The sequence below is a fragment of the Osmerus mordax genome, chromosome 4 (genome assembly GCF_038355195.1).
Source record: "Osmerus mordax isolate fOsmMor3 chromosome 4, fOsmMor3.pri, whole genome shotgun sequence".
Taxonomy (NCBI): domain Eukaryota; kingdom Metazoa; phylum Chordata; class Actinopteri; order Osmeriformes; family Osmeridae; genus Osmerus; species Osmerus mordax.
The window spans coordinates 15,421,124-15,438,016 of NC_090053.1; the positions used below are offsets into that span (position 1 = coordinate 15,421,124).

General features: G+C 45.6%; 1 protein-coding gene across 1 annotated transcript in view; it reads right to left on the reverse strand.

Moving 5' to 3' along the window:
* shank2b (SH3 and multiple ankyrin repeat domains 2b) overlaps positions 1-16,893 on the reverse strand; it is a 167,484-nt gene that overhangs the window by 45,680 nt on the left and 104,911 nt on the right. The window contains exon 13 of the mRNA XM_067234428.1: positions 2,474-2,555. Coding sequence (XP_067090529.1) covers positions 2,474-2,555 — 82 coding nt within the window. The remainder of the gene's footprint in view (positions 1-2,473; positions 2,556-16,893) is intronic.

Consider the following 16,893-nt stretch of genomic DNA (forward strand, 5'->3'; position numbering starts at 1 on the left):
AAGAAGTAATAGGCCTACTGTTGTATACAATGATGGAAAGAAGAATGAGAAGGTCTATTCCAGGATGTCTATCTGCTACCACAGAGGCCATGGCTGGCTGAAGACTTTAGGAAGGCACAGGTGAATAGCATGATTCACACTGGATACACTCAGACGTAAAAATAAGGAGATGTTGAGAGACAGGGTACACCTGTGTGGCCCTCACCTCGGTGGCACATGCCAAGACAGCCTGCAGTCTGCAGAAAGGCACTGGCACTTCCTGCCTTTGCGTCACCATGGCAATCTGCTCTGTGTACTCTGAGCCTATCACTATAAAGTAGGAGGTGAGTCTGAATACAGTTGAATAGAGGAGGGTCTCTCTGTTGTCTTTCTCTACTCTCTTTCTGCCCTTTTTCCTGTTCTCTCTTCATGCTTTCTCCTTGCACTCGCTCTGATCTCTCCCTGCTCCCTCTATCTGCTCTCTCCCTGCCCCCTCTCTCTGCTCTTTCTTCCAGCTCCTTCTCTTTCTTTCTTTCTTTCTCTCTCTCTCTCTCTGATTTCTCTCTTTCTACACTCTCTCTTTAAATTCTCTCTCTTCTTTCTCCTTTTGCTCTCTATACATTCTTTACCTATGCACTCTCCTCTTTATCTTTTTGCACACTCTTTGCTCTCTGTGTTCCATCTCTGCATTCTCTCTCTCTTTACTCTTTCTGCCAGCAGTGTCAGAATGCACGCAACCAAAGACCAGAGAAAACTATGCATGGAGCTCAGGAACAGACTCACTAGTTTAGACCTGATGAGCAGCACATTCTACACACAGCTCTCGACCAGTCATACTTAGATGGAACACTTAGTTCCACACGAAGCTCCGCATTGTGTTTTGCTGCATTGTATGTATGTAATATTGTAGTTGAGATGTTATGGTTGCCCTGTACTTAGATATTATTACTGTTACACCATGACTGGTAGCTGACATGTGGTTAATTTGCTCTGTGTATGGTCAATACAGGACATTGTATAACCACTGAAATACTTCCAGAAATATGCACTTCTGATTCTTGATTTTCTGCTATACTTACTGCATTATTTGTTTGTTACTTTGGATAAAAGCATCTGCTTGATGAATACAATTTTATGTAATTGTTTTAAGGCTTTATTTCCAGTGAGTCTATTATGACCACACACCAGTCCCTCAGAGCTCATGTTTTCCTAGGCAGAGGCTTTGTAGTGGATGTTTGCGTAACATTTGCTCTGGGTGCCCAGGAGCGAGTTCAGCCCCAAGCTCAGCCTTACATCATCCACCATCTGACGGTGAGAGAAGGAGTCAGAGAGAGACGGAGGGAGAGATAGAGATAGAGAAAGAGAGAGCAAGGAAAGAATGAGATAAATTGAGGGAGAGAGAGAGAAAGAAAGGGGGGAGAAAGAAGTAGAGACAGAAAGATAGGGAAAGAGAAATAGAGAGGGGAGAGAGAGATCACACACTCCCACTCATCACCCCATGGAAAGTTCTCAAGGGCCTCCACTACAGATTTGCTATAAATGGGTTTTGCTATGGGGTTTTTGCAATGCGTTTTCTTGATAGTGCTGTGGTTTTATCAAATATTCACTGACCATGTTCATAGTGTATAACTGATCTTTTAACTGATATTTTACCACATTATGTTCTATTTTATTATATTTTTCAAAGTTCAGTTCTATTCCATTCTGTTTTAGGTTGTTCTATTACTTTCTGTTCTATACTGTTCGGATTTTAGTTCTTATTTATTATTTTCTGTACGGTTTTGTTGTAAAGCAGTTTTTGTTCAGTGTGGCTACTTGTTTGTTCTGTTGGTTGATCGTGAAATAATTTAAATTTAGAAATTATAGAAAGGGAAATAAACACCAAACCAGGTTCTTGTGAGAAGAAAAAAAGAATTATGAAGGAAATAACTGTAAATGCTTTACCAAATTCAATTCGACAGTACTTATATAAATGTGAATGTGTGATATCCTAGATGAATAAAATGCAAACACACAGATGGGAAGCTGCTCTCTCGATGTTGTTGGATTGCGTCAACATTGTCATTTTATCCACCTCAACACCTTTTAGCTAATGATGATTTAAGGTTTGAAGTCCCACATACATTAGAAGGAGCATATACAGGCCATGTACCTGTTTTTTCTGGATGAGAAACAATGGTAAACTGTTTCTGTATATTGGACTGTACCAGATCAATAACCGTTTACAACTATTGATACAATAACTTAATTATAAAAACAGTGCAGCATTGCAACCGAATCCCATTTTAGAAATATACTGTATTTTTACAAATAAGACAGAATTTGAAGGTGTTTCTAACATTTCCATAATTATAATGGAGGAAGTAACATGAAAATATTATATATCAAATGCCGTACAATTAAACACTGTGATTCTTAAAGATAGAGATCATCTTCAATGAACTTTACAAGCCTTGGTGTGGGTTAGCCAAGTTCGTTACTGTAGTTGTCCTACCTTGATGCATCGAAGCTGTCGTACGATCCTACAGTGTAGTGTCTAAACAGCTTTCTCCTCTCAGCCCGATCAGCTCTGGCATCTGGAACACACCACATTTACATATATTAATTTAGAAGATGCTTTTATCCAAACCAACATAGTGCATCTAGTAGGTGCAACTGATAATCAAGGACTACAAGTGCACAGTTCTAACATCATGTCAGTGATTGGTGCCAAAGAACGGTCTGTAAAAGACATAAGTGCAATAATATCATAAACCTGAGTATGGACACTCAACATTTTTAAATGTTGAACTTTCCTCTACTGTAACAGTGGCTGACTGAATGCAAGAAAGAAAGTTACATTAGCAAGGAGACTACCAAATAGTACCTATAGGAAACCACTTCTTATAACCTTATGAATAATTACGAATCATTCTCAGATTGTGTTTGCTTGTGTGACCTGCTTGATAAAAGAGTTCAGAGATTGAAGACATGGTCCAGAATGAACAGTAGAGACCCTTTACTTAGATTACACAGAATCAAACTTATTTAAATTATCTAGAGAGGGTACAATTTCTGGGGAAATTGTGTGCTTGCGGTCGCTGCAGCTAGGGGCATTTTCTTTTCTATATCACCTCCAAACCTATTAATTAAACTTATATCAAACGTCCAAACATTTTGATAAAGGCAAGAGTTTTCATAAGTTTACTTACATTTTTAAACTGATAGTATGTCTGTATATTTAAAATAAATATGTATGCATACATACTGTCGAAGATTGTATCGATTACAAAACATACAACATACATTTGTTGCTGCCTATTTACTCCACAATGGGTGAGTGTAGAAGGGTTCTCTAATGTTCCTTAGGTAGGCTAATGGTGATGTGGGAGACTCACATAGAGACTCAAAACTAAGAAAAAAGGACAATCCTGTGAAATGTTCTTCCTAAACTATATGACTTAATATTCATTTTGCATTTCATTAATAATGAAACCCCTTTGAAACAAGCTGATTCAAACATAACAAGTATATAACAAGTTTGATGGAAATACCGTTTGACGAGTTTCCAATTGAACTGTGGTCTAGAAATACTTGAAGATGCTGTAAAGCAAATTCCATGATTTGCTTCTCAGTACATTATATACGTGTGAAATGAGTTTCTGAAACATGCAAAGCGGGAAAACTTTGTCGCACTGAAATGTGGAGTTAGACCGTTGAACAGTTTCTCTCCCGTTTTCAGCTCAGGTTTTGTATAGGCGACACACACACACACGGATTTTGTGAAGGTGTGAATAATGTTTTATTAATATTTTATATAATAAAGTATGATAAATTACGTATTATATATATAATATAATACCCCCCCCCCCCCCCACACACACACACACAGCCTGGAAACATAGCCAGCTACATAACATGTTAATCACCCTGGCCTGTGGTGTGGCGTCTCTGCAGCTGTCTTTTTGCAGTTTGACCTAGTTAGCTATCTCCCAGAAGAAACTGAACTGATGTTCTACTGTAGGTAGTCGCGCGCAGGTTTGTGACGTTAGTGACTGTGGCTAGCTAGTTAGCTTCACTTTTGCCACAAAAACATTTGCCTAAACAAAACATTATGCCTAAACCGTGCAACGGAACCTTCCAGCTGATACAAGCAATTCTTTCGGGAACAAGACGCACGTTTTGACACCAACATAGTTTATGTAGTGCAAAAATTGAGGGAACAGTTAGGGTGGGAAAATAATTAATAATTATTAAATACATATATATGAGAGAGAATATAGGTTGTGCCATGCCAAAGGCAAGCACAACCAATGACAACTCAGAGTATTCAGGAGATATACAACTTTGAGACTGTAAAGGTAGTATTTACATTTACATTTACATTTAGTCATTTAACAGAGGCTCTTATCCAGAGCGACTTACAGTAAGTACAGGGACATTCCCCCGAGGCAAGTTGGGTGAAGTGCCTTGCCCAAGGACACAACGTCAGTTGGCATGACCGGGAATCGAACTGGCAACCTTCGGATTACTAGCCCGACTCCCTCACCGCTCAGCCAACTGACTCCCTGCAAAAAGTATAAGTATTGAGCAGCAACCAGCTGCGAAGTGAAGGAGAATTAGTGCAGGCTAGGGATTCTTAGGGCCAAATTATACTTCTCCGACTCCGTTACGGACAGACGGACGGAGTCGGACGGATTGATTGAATTTATAGTACTCCGAAGGCTGTGGCGGTGAAAAAATTCACCGCCAGAAGAGTAGGTGGCGCAACGTTTTTTTTAAGTCGTCATCGAGTGTTTATTTACCTAGGATATCGAGAAGTCGGAGCAAATGTACAAATTAGCCGTTTCATCAATTAAATACGCCCCTGACGCAAGCGGTTCTTAATACGGACCAATCACAGCCAAGGGGTATCCGTAAAATGACGGACGGACAGACGGAGAGTGAGGAAAATCAGGAGGTGCACTAAAGCTCTCCGAGGGGCTCGGAGAGGGCACGGAGAGGGAATTCCTAGTCGGAGAGGGCGTTCCCTGTGTCCGTCTCCGTAAAAACAGAGAAGTATAAATCGGCCTTTAGAAACTCGTCTTTTACAACTGATATTTCTGTATATTTTATATAAAAATGCATAGGGCCTACTTATTTAAAAACATCTTTTTTTTGCTGCGCATTTAGCCTACAACTCAAAATACGAGTGAAGTGTAGAATGAAATATGATGTCTTATTTCCCCTGCAAGAGGCAGCCTCATAGCTGAATCAAAACAAATAAATTTGGCAGACCGGTGTAAAAATGGACCTAATCTCTATGACTTAAACGTCCTTTTAAGTGTTCCCTTCTCGTGATATTTTCAGGCATTTAGCCTACTCATATTGCATTCATTCATTAATAAAGAACCCCCTTTGAAGATTATTCTACGACGTTACCGGCAGTAGAAGATGGAATCGCGATTCAAACAGTACCATCTGCTAACTGAAAATATGCCCCCAAAAACGTAAATAAGCTTGACATTTATTTAGTGGAAAATCGCCTTAATAATATCAGCTTATATTGTACATTACACATCACATTTGTGTGTCATATCACAAAGTAAAATGAGTAAATATTTATCACCCTGGCCTCTTTGCTTGTGGCGTTTCTGCAGCTGCCTTGCAGTAAAGCTATAGTTAGCCTAGCTATCCCCCAAGTTAACAGATGCGAAACGAATGTTCTGCCAAAGGTAGTCACGCGTGTTTTCGTGACGTTAGTGACGTTAGTGACGTCAGTGACTGTGGCTAGCAAATTAGCCACCGTTAGCTTCACTTTTCACCACAAAAACGCAATTTCTACTTAAACCATGCAACGGAACGTAAATAAAAATACAACCAACGCAATCGCTACCAAGACGAACCTTTTGACACCGCCGTTGTGTATGTAGTCCAAATATTGACTGATCCTTAGGGGGGCGAAAATAAATAAATAATAAATAAATATATATGTGAGAGAACAAATGTTGTGCCCTTGCCGAAGGCAAAGCACACCCAATAATATATATGTGAGAGATCAAAGGTTGTGCCCTTGCCGAAGGCAAAGCACACCCAATAAATATATATGTGAGAGAACAAAGGTTGTGCCCTTGCCGAAGGCAAAGCACACCCAATTACACATGTAAACGGAGTAATCGTGTGGCATAAACCGACAATTGCTAGTAATCGGGTTTCTCATGGTCAAGTAAACGCACTCAGTGGCGTAGTAGAATAAAACAGTTCCATTAGCAATAGTAGTAAAAGAGATATAAGCGGCACCTGCAGAGTCACCTCTTGTAAATTGTATTAGGTTGAAGTACTATCAAACTCTGTCTTGTGACTCCACTAATCAGCTAACACCCTCTCACCCTCCATGACTGACCCAACTAAATGTCTAAACTCTTTTTCTCCCCTGTCTGAGGCAGAGATCTCTGACCTCATTCTCTCTCATCGCCCCACCTCCTGTCCCCTTGATCCTATACCCTCCCCTCTCTTTCAAACCATCTCCCCCTCCATCATAACTTTTCTTCTCCATGTCCTAAACTCCTCTCTCACCTCTGGCACCTTCCCCTCTGCCTTCAAACAGGCTAGAGTTACCCCTCTACTCAAAAAACCCTCCCTTAACCCTGCCGTTCTCCAGAACTACAGACCGGTATCACTGTTACCCTTCCTTTCAAAAACTATTGAACGTGCTGTATCTAACCAACTGTCTAACTTTCTCTCTCAGAACAACCTGCTTGACCCCAACCAATCGGGCTTCAAGACTGGCCACTCCACAGAGACTGCCCTCCTTTCAGTCACCACTGCCCTCCAGTCTGCCAGAGCGGCTTCCAGGTCATCCGTTATCATTCTGCTGGACCTTTCTGCAGCGTTTGATACGGTTAACCACCAGATCCTGCTCGCCAGACTTTCTGAGATGGGCATCACTGGCACTGCACTCCAGTGGATCTCATCCTACCTGTCGGGAAGATCCTACCAGGTTTCCTGGGGAGGCAAACTGTCGGGCCCTCGCCAGCTCTCCACTGGTGTCCCACAGGGCTCCGTCCTTGGACCCCTCCTCTTCTCTCTGTACACCACCTCACTTGGACCAATCATCACCTCCCATGGCTTCTCCTACCACTGCTACGCTGACGACACGCAGCTGTACCTGTCGTTCCCCCCGACCGATCCGGGGATCTCAGCTAGGATTGAGGCCTGCCTCACAGACATCTCCGCCTGGATGACCGAGCACCACCTCCAGCTGAACCTCGCCAAAACAGAACTTCTCATCATCCCGGCTAAACCCTCCATCTCCCACGATCTCTCAATCACCCTGGGATCTGCGACGGTGACCCCTTCATCCTCTGCCAGGAACAATGGGGTTACCATGGACGACGAGCTCTCCCTCACGGCCCACATTGCTGCGGTCTCCCGGTCGTGTAGATTCACCCTCTACAACATCCGGAAGATCAGGAGATACCTGTCTGAGCACTCCACCCAGCTGCTAGTCCAAGCACTCGTCCTCTCCAAGTTGGACTATTGCAACTCTCTGCTCGCTGGTCTCCCAGCATGTGCAACCCGCCCTCTTCAGAGGATTCAGAACGCGGCGGCCCGCCTGGTCTACAATCTACCCAGACGCTCCCATGTTACCCCGCTCCTCATCTCTCTCCACTGGCTACCTATCATGGCCCGTATCAGATTCAAGACCCTGGTATTGACCTTCCGAGCAGTGAACGGGACTGCACCCGTCTACATCAAGTCTCTCCTGCAGCCTTACACCCCCACCCGCCACCTACGGTCTTCTTCAGACAACCGCCTGGTGGTCCCACCGCTCAAGACCGCCCGGTCCCAACACAAGCTCTTCTCCTGTCTGGCCCCCCAGTGGTGGAATCAACTCCCCACCTCCATCAGAGACACTGACTGTCTCTCCACCTTCAAGAAAAGGCTCAAGACGCACTTGTTCCGGGAGTACAACGGTACTTAGGAACGGTTCGCTTGACCCGATGTTAGTTTCCTCAAGGATCACAATGACTCTTGCTTAGAGACTTGTTGCTCTTGTGGTTAGTGGTAACTGATTTAAATTTTTGGTTCTCGCTGTGATATATTGTTTTATTACTGTTGCTTGCTTTTTTCCACAGGTACACTTGCACTTATAGCTGTTCATGTTGTTTGGTTGTGACTTGTTTAACTACATGCTCTTATGGTTCTTCCCTTTGGCACTTACTTTGGTTGTTCACAATGTGTGCTTCATGTTTTGGCTACTCGCGATGTTTTTTGGCTATCTTGTTGTTATGATCAGTGACCTATGCACTTTGTAAAGCTCTCTCTTGGAAGTCGCTTTGGATAAAAGTGTCTGCTAAATGAATAAATGTAAATGTAAATGTAACACCAATCACCTGCGTGAGAGACTGAGTGGTGCGTGTCTGTCGTTGCCACGGTGATGGTGCAGCTATGATTGCTGACGCGCTGAGGGCAGAGAATAACAGAAATGTAGCTAGAATCCACACCTCAAACAAGTTAACCTAGACGCAAAAGTATACGTCCAATCCAAAATATAAGGATATTTTCCGAGACCCAAGACTCTGCCGAAACCAGAGATGTCCTTTATATGTCTGTGCGGTCAGAAATACGACTCTACCGGCAGTTTCAAAATCTTGTTCTTTTTGCTTTCTCTGACGATTTTGTCACCAGATTTGCATTGGTCTCTATGGGGCGAGAGTTGGACTTTGTCTCGCTTTCGTGGGGCTCTGAACAAATGTGTACGTCTGTTGGATTCAACAGACAACTGTCTACGACCAGCACAAAATTAGCTATCTATTGATCCAAAAATGAAGCATGAAGAGCGAAAATTATGGTAATGCTGGCAAACTATAAATATATTTTCAACGACATCCGAAGCTGCCCTCCACTCTAAGCTTTTCAGTCTGCACTCTAAAGGTTTCACGTACACACCCATGTAAATCTCAGAAACGGCTTGAAAAAGTCATGAAACATAATCAGTGATATTGAAAAAAGTTGAATAGATATCAAAAAGCTGAATTGTTTAAAAATAGTTTAGGGTTTTGTCAACATTTTAAAGTTTAAATGGTGGCTCTAGCTGAAAGATTGAGGAAGAAGAAGGATTTGGAAGTTGAAGAAGTTTAAAGAAGTTTGAGAGGATTTGAAACAAAACTCCATTGGAAACCCATGTTAAAAATACTATGAATATTGATTTATATTAATTCAAGCATAAGAGGTACAAAGCTGAAAAGTCATAGCACCCATGGCCTGAAACTGCTGAATTTCTTGATAGCTGAACGGTTTTAATAGCTGAAGATTTGAAGGCGCTGAAAGGTGTCTTGGAAGAAATAGAAGAAGTTGAATAAAGATTCAAAGAACAATACTTGGAATGCTGAAGCAGCATTCCAACAATAAGTTGAATAAAGATTCAAAGAACAATACTTGGAATGCTGAAGCAGCATTCCAACAATAAAGAGAAACTGGAAGCTATGTTGTCAGGGGCTTTATGCCCCTGGTAGGGTCACCCAAGGCAAACAGGTTCCAGGCGAAGGACCAGACAAAGCGTGGCTCAAAAACCTACCATGAAGAAAACAAACAATGGTTCTCAGTTGCCCTTGCCCGGAAGCGGGTCACCGCCCCCCCCCCCCCCCCCTGGAGCCAGGCCCGGGGGTGGGACTCGATGGCGAGCGCCTGGTGGCCGGGCCTTTTCCCATGGGGCCCGGTCGGGCACAGCCTGAAGAGACAACGTGGGACCCCCTTCCAGTGGGCTCACCATCCGCAGGAGGGGTCATGGGGGTCGGGTGCAGTGTGAGACGGGCGGCTGTCGAAGGCGTGGGCCTTGGCGGTCTGATCCTCGGCTGCAGAAGCTAGCTCTAGAGACGTGGAACGTCACCTCGCTGGCGGGAAAGGAGCCGGAGCTGGTGCGCGAGGTAGAGAAGTTCTGGCTAGATATAGTCGGCCTCGCCTCAACGCACAGCATCGGCTCCGGAACCAGTCTCCTTGAGAGGGGCTGGACTCTCTTCCACTCTGGAGTTGCCCTCGGTGAGAGGCGTCGAGCTGGGGTGGGAATACTTGTTTCCCCTCGGTTCGGTGCCTGTACGTTGGGGTTCACCCCGGTGGACGAGAGGGTAGCCTCCCTCCGCCTTCAGGTGGGGGGACGGGTCCTCACTGTTATTTGTGCTTACGCACCAAACGGCAGCGCAGAGTATCCACCCTTTTTGGAGTCTCTGGGAGGGGTGCTGGAAAGCGCTCCTCCCGGAGATGCCCTCGTCCTCCTGGGGGACTTCGATGCTCATGTGGGCAATGACAGTGAGACTTGGAGGGGCGTGATTGGGAGGAACGGCCCCCCAAACGTAATGTGAGGGTCTGCTGGGAACGGCTGGCGTAATCCCCTGTCAGAATGAGCTTCAACTCCCACCTCCGGGAGAGCTTTGATCATGTCTCGGGGGAGGCCGGGGACATTGAGTCCGAATGGGCCATGTTCCGGGCCTCCATTGTTGAGGCGGCTGACCGGAGCTGCGGACGCAAGGCGGTCGGTGCATGGCGCGGCGGTAACCCTCGGGCCCGGTGGTGGACGCCGGAGGTGATGGAAGCCGTCAAGCTGAATGAGGCCTATCGGACTTTGTTGGCCGGTAGGACTCCAGAGGCAGCTGATGTGGACCGGCAGGCCAAGCGGAATGCGGCTTTGGCGGTCGCGGAGGCAAGAACCCGGGCGTGGGAGGAGTTCGGCGAGGCCATGGAGAATGACTTCCGAACTGGACCACCATCTGGCGACTCAGGAAGGGGAAGCAGTGCACTGTCAACGCTGTATATGGTGGGGATGGTGCGCTGCTGACCTCGATGGGAGATGTCCTGGATCGGTGGAAGGAATATTTTGAAGACCTCCTTAATCCCACCAACACGTGTTCCGACGTGGAGGCAGAGTCTGGGGACATTGGGGGGGGCCCTTCTATCTCTGGGGCTGAGATCGCCGAGGTGGTTGAAAAGCTCTGCGGTGGCAGGGCTCCTGGGGTGGATGAGGTCCACCCGGAGTTCCTTAAGGCTCTGGATGTTGTAGGGCTGTCTTGGTTGACACGACATCGCGTGGACATCGGGGACAGTGCCTCTGGACTGGCAGATGGTGGTTCCCCTCTTTAAAAAGATTGACTGGAGGGTGTGCTCCAACTTTAGGGGGATCACACTACTCAGCCTCCCTGGGAAAGTCTATTCAGGGGTTCTGGAGAGGAGGGTCCGTCGGATTGTCGAACCTCGGATTCAGGAGGAGCAATGCGGTTTTCGTCCTGGCCGTGGAACTGTGGACCAGCTCTATACCCTCGGCAGGGTTCTGGAGGGTGCATGGGAGTTCGGCCAACCAGTCTACACATGTTTTGTGGATTTGTAAAAGGCGTTCGACCGTGTCCCTCGGGGGCTCATGTGGGGGGTGCTCCGGGAGTACGGGGTACCGGACTCCCATATCGGGGATGTTCTGTCCCTGTACGACCGGTGCCAGAGTTTGGTCCGCATTGCCGGTAGTAAGTCGAACTTATTCCCGGTGAGGGTTGGACTCCGCTAGGGCTGCCCTTTGTCACCGATTCTGTTCATAACTTATATGGACAGAATTTCTAGGCGCAGCCAGGGCGTTGAGGGGGTCCGGTTTGGTGACCTCATGATCGGGTCGCTGCTTTTTGCAGATGATGTGGTCCTGTGGCTTCATCGGGCCGTGACCTTCAGCTCTCACTGGAGCGGTTCGCAACCGAATGCGAAGCGGCTGGGATGGGAATCAGCACCTCCAAATCTGAGGCCATGGTTATTGACTGGAAAAGGGTGGAGTGCAATCTCCGGGTCGGGGAGAAGATCTTGTCCCAAGCGGAGGAGTTCAAGTATCTCGGGGTGAGGGAAGGATGGAGCGTGAGATCGACAGGCAGATCGGTGCGGCGTCCGCAGTGATGCGGGCTCTGCATCGGTCCGTCGTGGTGAAGAAGGAGCTGAGTCGAAAGGCGAAGCTCTCTATTTTCCAGTCGATCTACGTTCCTACCCTCACCTATGGTCACGAACTGTGGGTAGTGACCGAAAGAACGAGATCGCGAATACAAGCGGCCAAAATGAGTTTTCTCCGCAGGGTGTCCGGCCTCTCCCTTAGAGATAGGGTGAGAAGCACGGTCATCCGGGAGGGGCTCAGAGTAGAACCGCTGCTCCTCCGTGTCGAGAGGGGCCAGTTGAGGTGGCTCGGGCATCTGATAAGGATGCCTCCTGGACGCCTCCCTGGTGAGGTGTTCTGGGCACGTCCCACTGGGAAGAGGCCCCGGGGAAGACCCAGGACACGCTGGAGGGACAGTCTCTCGGCTGGCCTGGGAACGCCTCGGGGTCCCCCAGGAAGAGCTGGTGGAAGTGGCCGGGGAGAGGGAAGTCTGGGCCTCCCTGCTTAGGTTGCTGCCCCCACGACCCGACCCCCAGATAAGCGGAAGATGATGGGATGGGATGGGAAAACAATAGTGATGCTTAACAGCATTCTCACAATAATATATATGTGAGAGAACAAAGGTTGTGCCCTTGCCGAAGACAAAGCACACCCAATGAAGAACCCTCCCTCCTCCTCTGCTGATCAAACAATACAACACTAAAGCAACGATCAGGGGTCAAACCTATTTTAAAACTAATTCAATTTGGGAAGTGCTTTGAAACATTTCCAATCCATGATGGAATTACAAAAACATTTTCTACCTTAAATTTTTCTTTCAAAGTTATCCAAAAAGGTATCACTTTGTGAGCAACTCAATTAGAATTTCAATTTCCTGCCAGGATATTGAAATCCATTAGAGCCAGTGGCCAATATTTAGAGCTTGTGCAAGAAAGGACACTTCACTTTGAGGACCAGGATCAATACCACAGCCACTTAGGCCTATGAAGATTGTACAGACAAGATAGGGACCATCTCCTTGGTCATACAGGTGAGGTGAGCTATCCGATTTTCTCAGACAAGCTCCTTCAGACATTTACATTTACATTTACATTTAGTCATTTAGCAGACGCTCTTATCCAGAGCGACTTACAGTAAGTACAGGGACATTCCCCCGAGGCAAGTAGGGTGAAGTGCCTTGCCCAAGGACACAACGTCAGTTGGCATGACCGGGAATCGAACTGGCAACCTTCGGATTACTAGTCCGACTCCCTCACCGCTCAGCCACCTGACTCCCATGACCAGACATGAGCAGCATGTCAAGAACAATTAACCAAAATCAGTTAAGAGGTGGTCTATTACGGCTTTGGTATAAAGTGACGGTGAACTACTGGAGGCAAATCGATGAACTGCTTCACACAGTGGAAAACCCTGCTGGTGCATGTGAGTGTGCACGTAAGAGTGCAGTGTGAGCCAGGGACCTTGCCTGCCATCTCTACAGAGAAGTCAGAGTGGGGTCAGTTATTACATAATTATGTGTGTGTGTGAGTGTGTGTTAGCTGAGCCCACAGAAAATAATTCGTCCAGACAGACACTGCTAACCTCACATTGAAAAAGCAATCCTTAAAGCACATCCCATGTCAAAATCAATCTCTTGGAAATGATCAGGATATTTCAGATGCATTTCCAGGATTGAAAAGGCTTGAGTAAACTTGTACGTTGGGACCAAAGTGGTTTGTGGAATTTCTGTGCTTCTGTGTTGATCTGTGATGATATCAGCTGTCAGCAGTCTGCGTGGGATACAGCTCTCTGCTTGCCAGCCTACTCACTGTTGTCATAGTCACAGATTTCTTTTCTGAGCACATACTCTTTGATAGGCTGAGCTCCGTGGTTTCTTTTACCTACGTTTAATCCATCTAGAGGGATATTTACTGCGGCCTAGCCTGCCCTGGCTCTGGACGAGGATCTTGCTGTCTCTTCAGAAACATTCAGTCAGAACTAAAACACAGGAGTTCACCTAAATTCTGGTTTTTATTTTTAAGTTTGATTTCCATAAAAAAAATAGATTCAGCATCAGATGTATATCTGCTAACCCATGACGTGACTGTAGGCTCTTTGCCTGCCCGCAAGCCTCCCTGCAAGCTTGTCTGCCTGCCTCTCTCTGTCTGTCTGTTTGCCTGCAAGTTTGTCTGACTTGTGGTGCTGCCACTCTTTAGTTTGAGCTCTGAAGTGTCACCAACCTTTTATCAGCAAGAAGCTCTAGAAACAAAAGACTACTTGACATGAGCATGTGCACAGTGCTGATAATTACAGATAAGTACTTATTTGAATAGCAAAGCCAGCCTAGCCTAGCATAGGGGTTAGTTTCAATGACGCATCAACTGGGTTAGCATTAGCCTAGTCTAGGAAAGAACCTAGCCTAGCATAGGGACTAGCTCCAATGAAGCATGAGGGTAACATTTGCTTTGCAAAATTCTAAGACAATCCTGCTGCTAGAGTTTATGATAAGTTAATTACGTTGAGCTTCTCCCGCCTATTGAGCATACACTTATGTACACCGACAGCCAGGTGTTTGCTGTGTGTTTGGAATATCAAACTAAGGTGCGATAAGCTCTTCAGTGTTGAACAGAGATTTTTCCAGCCCATCGCTTGCCTCCTGTTAAGAGCAATAATCCAAATGATTAATGAACTATCAGTACAATCTGATGATGCACATGCAAGTGCAGAAAAGTATACTGCAGTTATAAGCAAAAACATTTTCATTTCCAGTTAGTTGCAAAGTTCTCCATCTACATCGAGCAAACCATCACCTTGGTCAGCTAGGAGCTAACATCCTGCTGAACTGACATCGCAGAGAGGTGTTCTTAGGACAATTGAAGGAATATAATGGATATAACAAGTCCATATGCTGTTCCTCCTTTGAGGGAAAATACACGCAACTCCAAACAGTGTAAACAAGGCCAATTACAGTAGCTATGCTGCCCCCTCCAGAATTACCCTCACCCACCCTCTCTCCCTTTCTTTTCTCTCTCTCTCAAAGACCCTTTCTCTCTCTCTATCATACATATACACACATACACACCCAACTACTGTAAACACATACTCTCTTGCTCTCACTTCTTACTGGAGTTGACTGCTGTCCTACCTCCGAAATGCACCTTCTTCCTTGCCTTGGCAGGGTCATCCATCTGCCCTCTCTGTAAAGCTCTCTCCCCAAACGCAGTGTCTCGCTCCAAGCACACTCTCTGCCCCTCGGCCCGGCCAGCCCTCCTCACACCTGGTCTTCAGGCCACAGCCTCAACGCTAGCCACTTCGCAAAGTTGGGCCAGCCCCAAAACCACCAGGTACGAGCCCATCACCACAACCCTCTCCATAGAACACGGAACAACAAATCTAGAACATACGTAAGCTCTGCTCTTAGAGCTGTGAAATAGAGAGTGTGTGTGAGAGAGAGAAACAGAGTGAGAGAAAAAAAATACAAAAATGGAAAGGAAAAAAAATCTTGCCAAGGCCCACTCCTTAGCAACGGGGTTGGTACAGTGTGTAGAGCATGTTACCATGGAAATATATCAATCAGGAATGTACATGAGGGTTGCTCTGAAGGGTGAGAGAGAAGCTGCTACAGACTGTGGAGGATGGTTTAAAGCTGCTGGAATATGCTGCTCATGCTGTACATTCACTCAGATCTATTACTAGTACTGCACACTCAGTACAATATAATAGCAGCAAAAAAATATTCTATCTATACTGATGCAGCTAGCTGACGCTCTCTCTCTGGGAGGGGACTAGGGGCTCTCTCTCTCTGGGTGGGGGCTAGTATCGCTCTCTCTCTAGGAGGGAACTAGGGCATCTCTCTAGGAAGGGACTAGGGTATCTCTCTCTAGGAAGGGACTAAGGTATCTCTGGGAAGGGAACTAGGGCATCTCTCTCTAAGAAGAGACTAGGGTATCTCTCTAGGAGGGGACAAGGGTTTCTCTCTAGGAGGAGAGTAGTGTATTTCTCTAGGAGGGCACACTCTCTCTACACACAAGGCTAAACACAGAATAATTTTATTCAGAATAAAATCTTCAACTTTTCTGACATCTAGGTTGACAATTGAACGAGTTGGCTCAAAGAGCCTTGTAGGTGAACGATGGGAGCCGGCTTGCATATCAGAAGAGATGGATATATTTTTATTTTTAATTGAAGATATTAATTATTAATATATTTAAATTAACATAGTTAACTAATACAATTAAATAAAAAAACACAATAAGAACTAAAATATAATTGACCTAAATGCTCAAGCACATTCGTTCTGACTGTTGGCTCAGACTAACAGCCTCACTTTTTGTTTCTGTCAATCAGACACGCAGTCGACCAATAGCCGAAACCAAAGATGCATGAGGGAGGGTCACACTCACTAGCAGCAGCCGAGCCGAGAGGCCGAACTCTTGTTACTGAACATGCACTTTGTTTATATACATGAAAAAGTTATACTTTAAATGCAAATGTTTCATTGCATTCTTTTACATAACAAATCAATGCATTTAAAACATTGTGGTTAAGGTAGAGTATGATTTAATCTATTTAATCAGTACTGTTTTAACACCAACTAGAGAGGGTACCATTTCTGGGGAAATTGTGAGGTGTGCTTCATTTTCAATGGAGCAAGGCGAATCGCTTGCGTGGTGCATTGTGGGTAGCGACGCGACCGAGTTGAGAACTTTATGCAAATGAGGAGCGATTTTCGCTAGCGATGGCCAGTGTTTTCTTGTTTCTCGTAACGTAGCAACCATGGTGAACATTTCTAGCTTTCTAGGTTTCAAGGTGGAGGAGAAACTAATCATTTGTGTGGCTGCTTACCCAGTCCTGTACGATACATAGCTGTATTCGTACAGAGATGTTAATAAAAAACGATGCATGGCGCAAGGTTGCCGAAGTTGTTGGTGCTTGTACTTTCAAATTCAGTCTAGTCACATTACGTAACTTCGTTCTGTGGTAACTACAGTAGCTAGCTAGCCCGGCTGGAACTCCCTATCGTATCGACAGATTAGCAGACTTTTGAGTAATATAATAAAACGTTTTTTACACATGTCAAC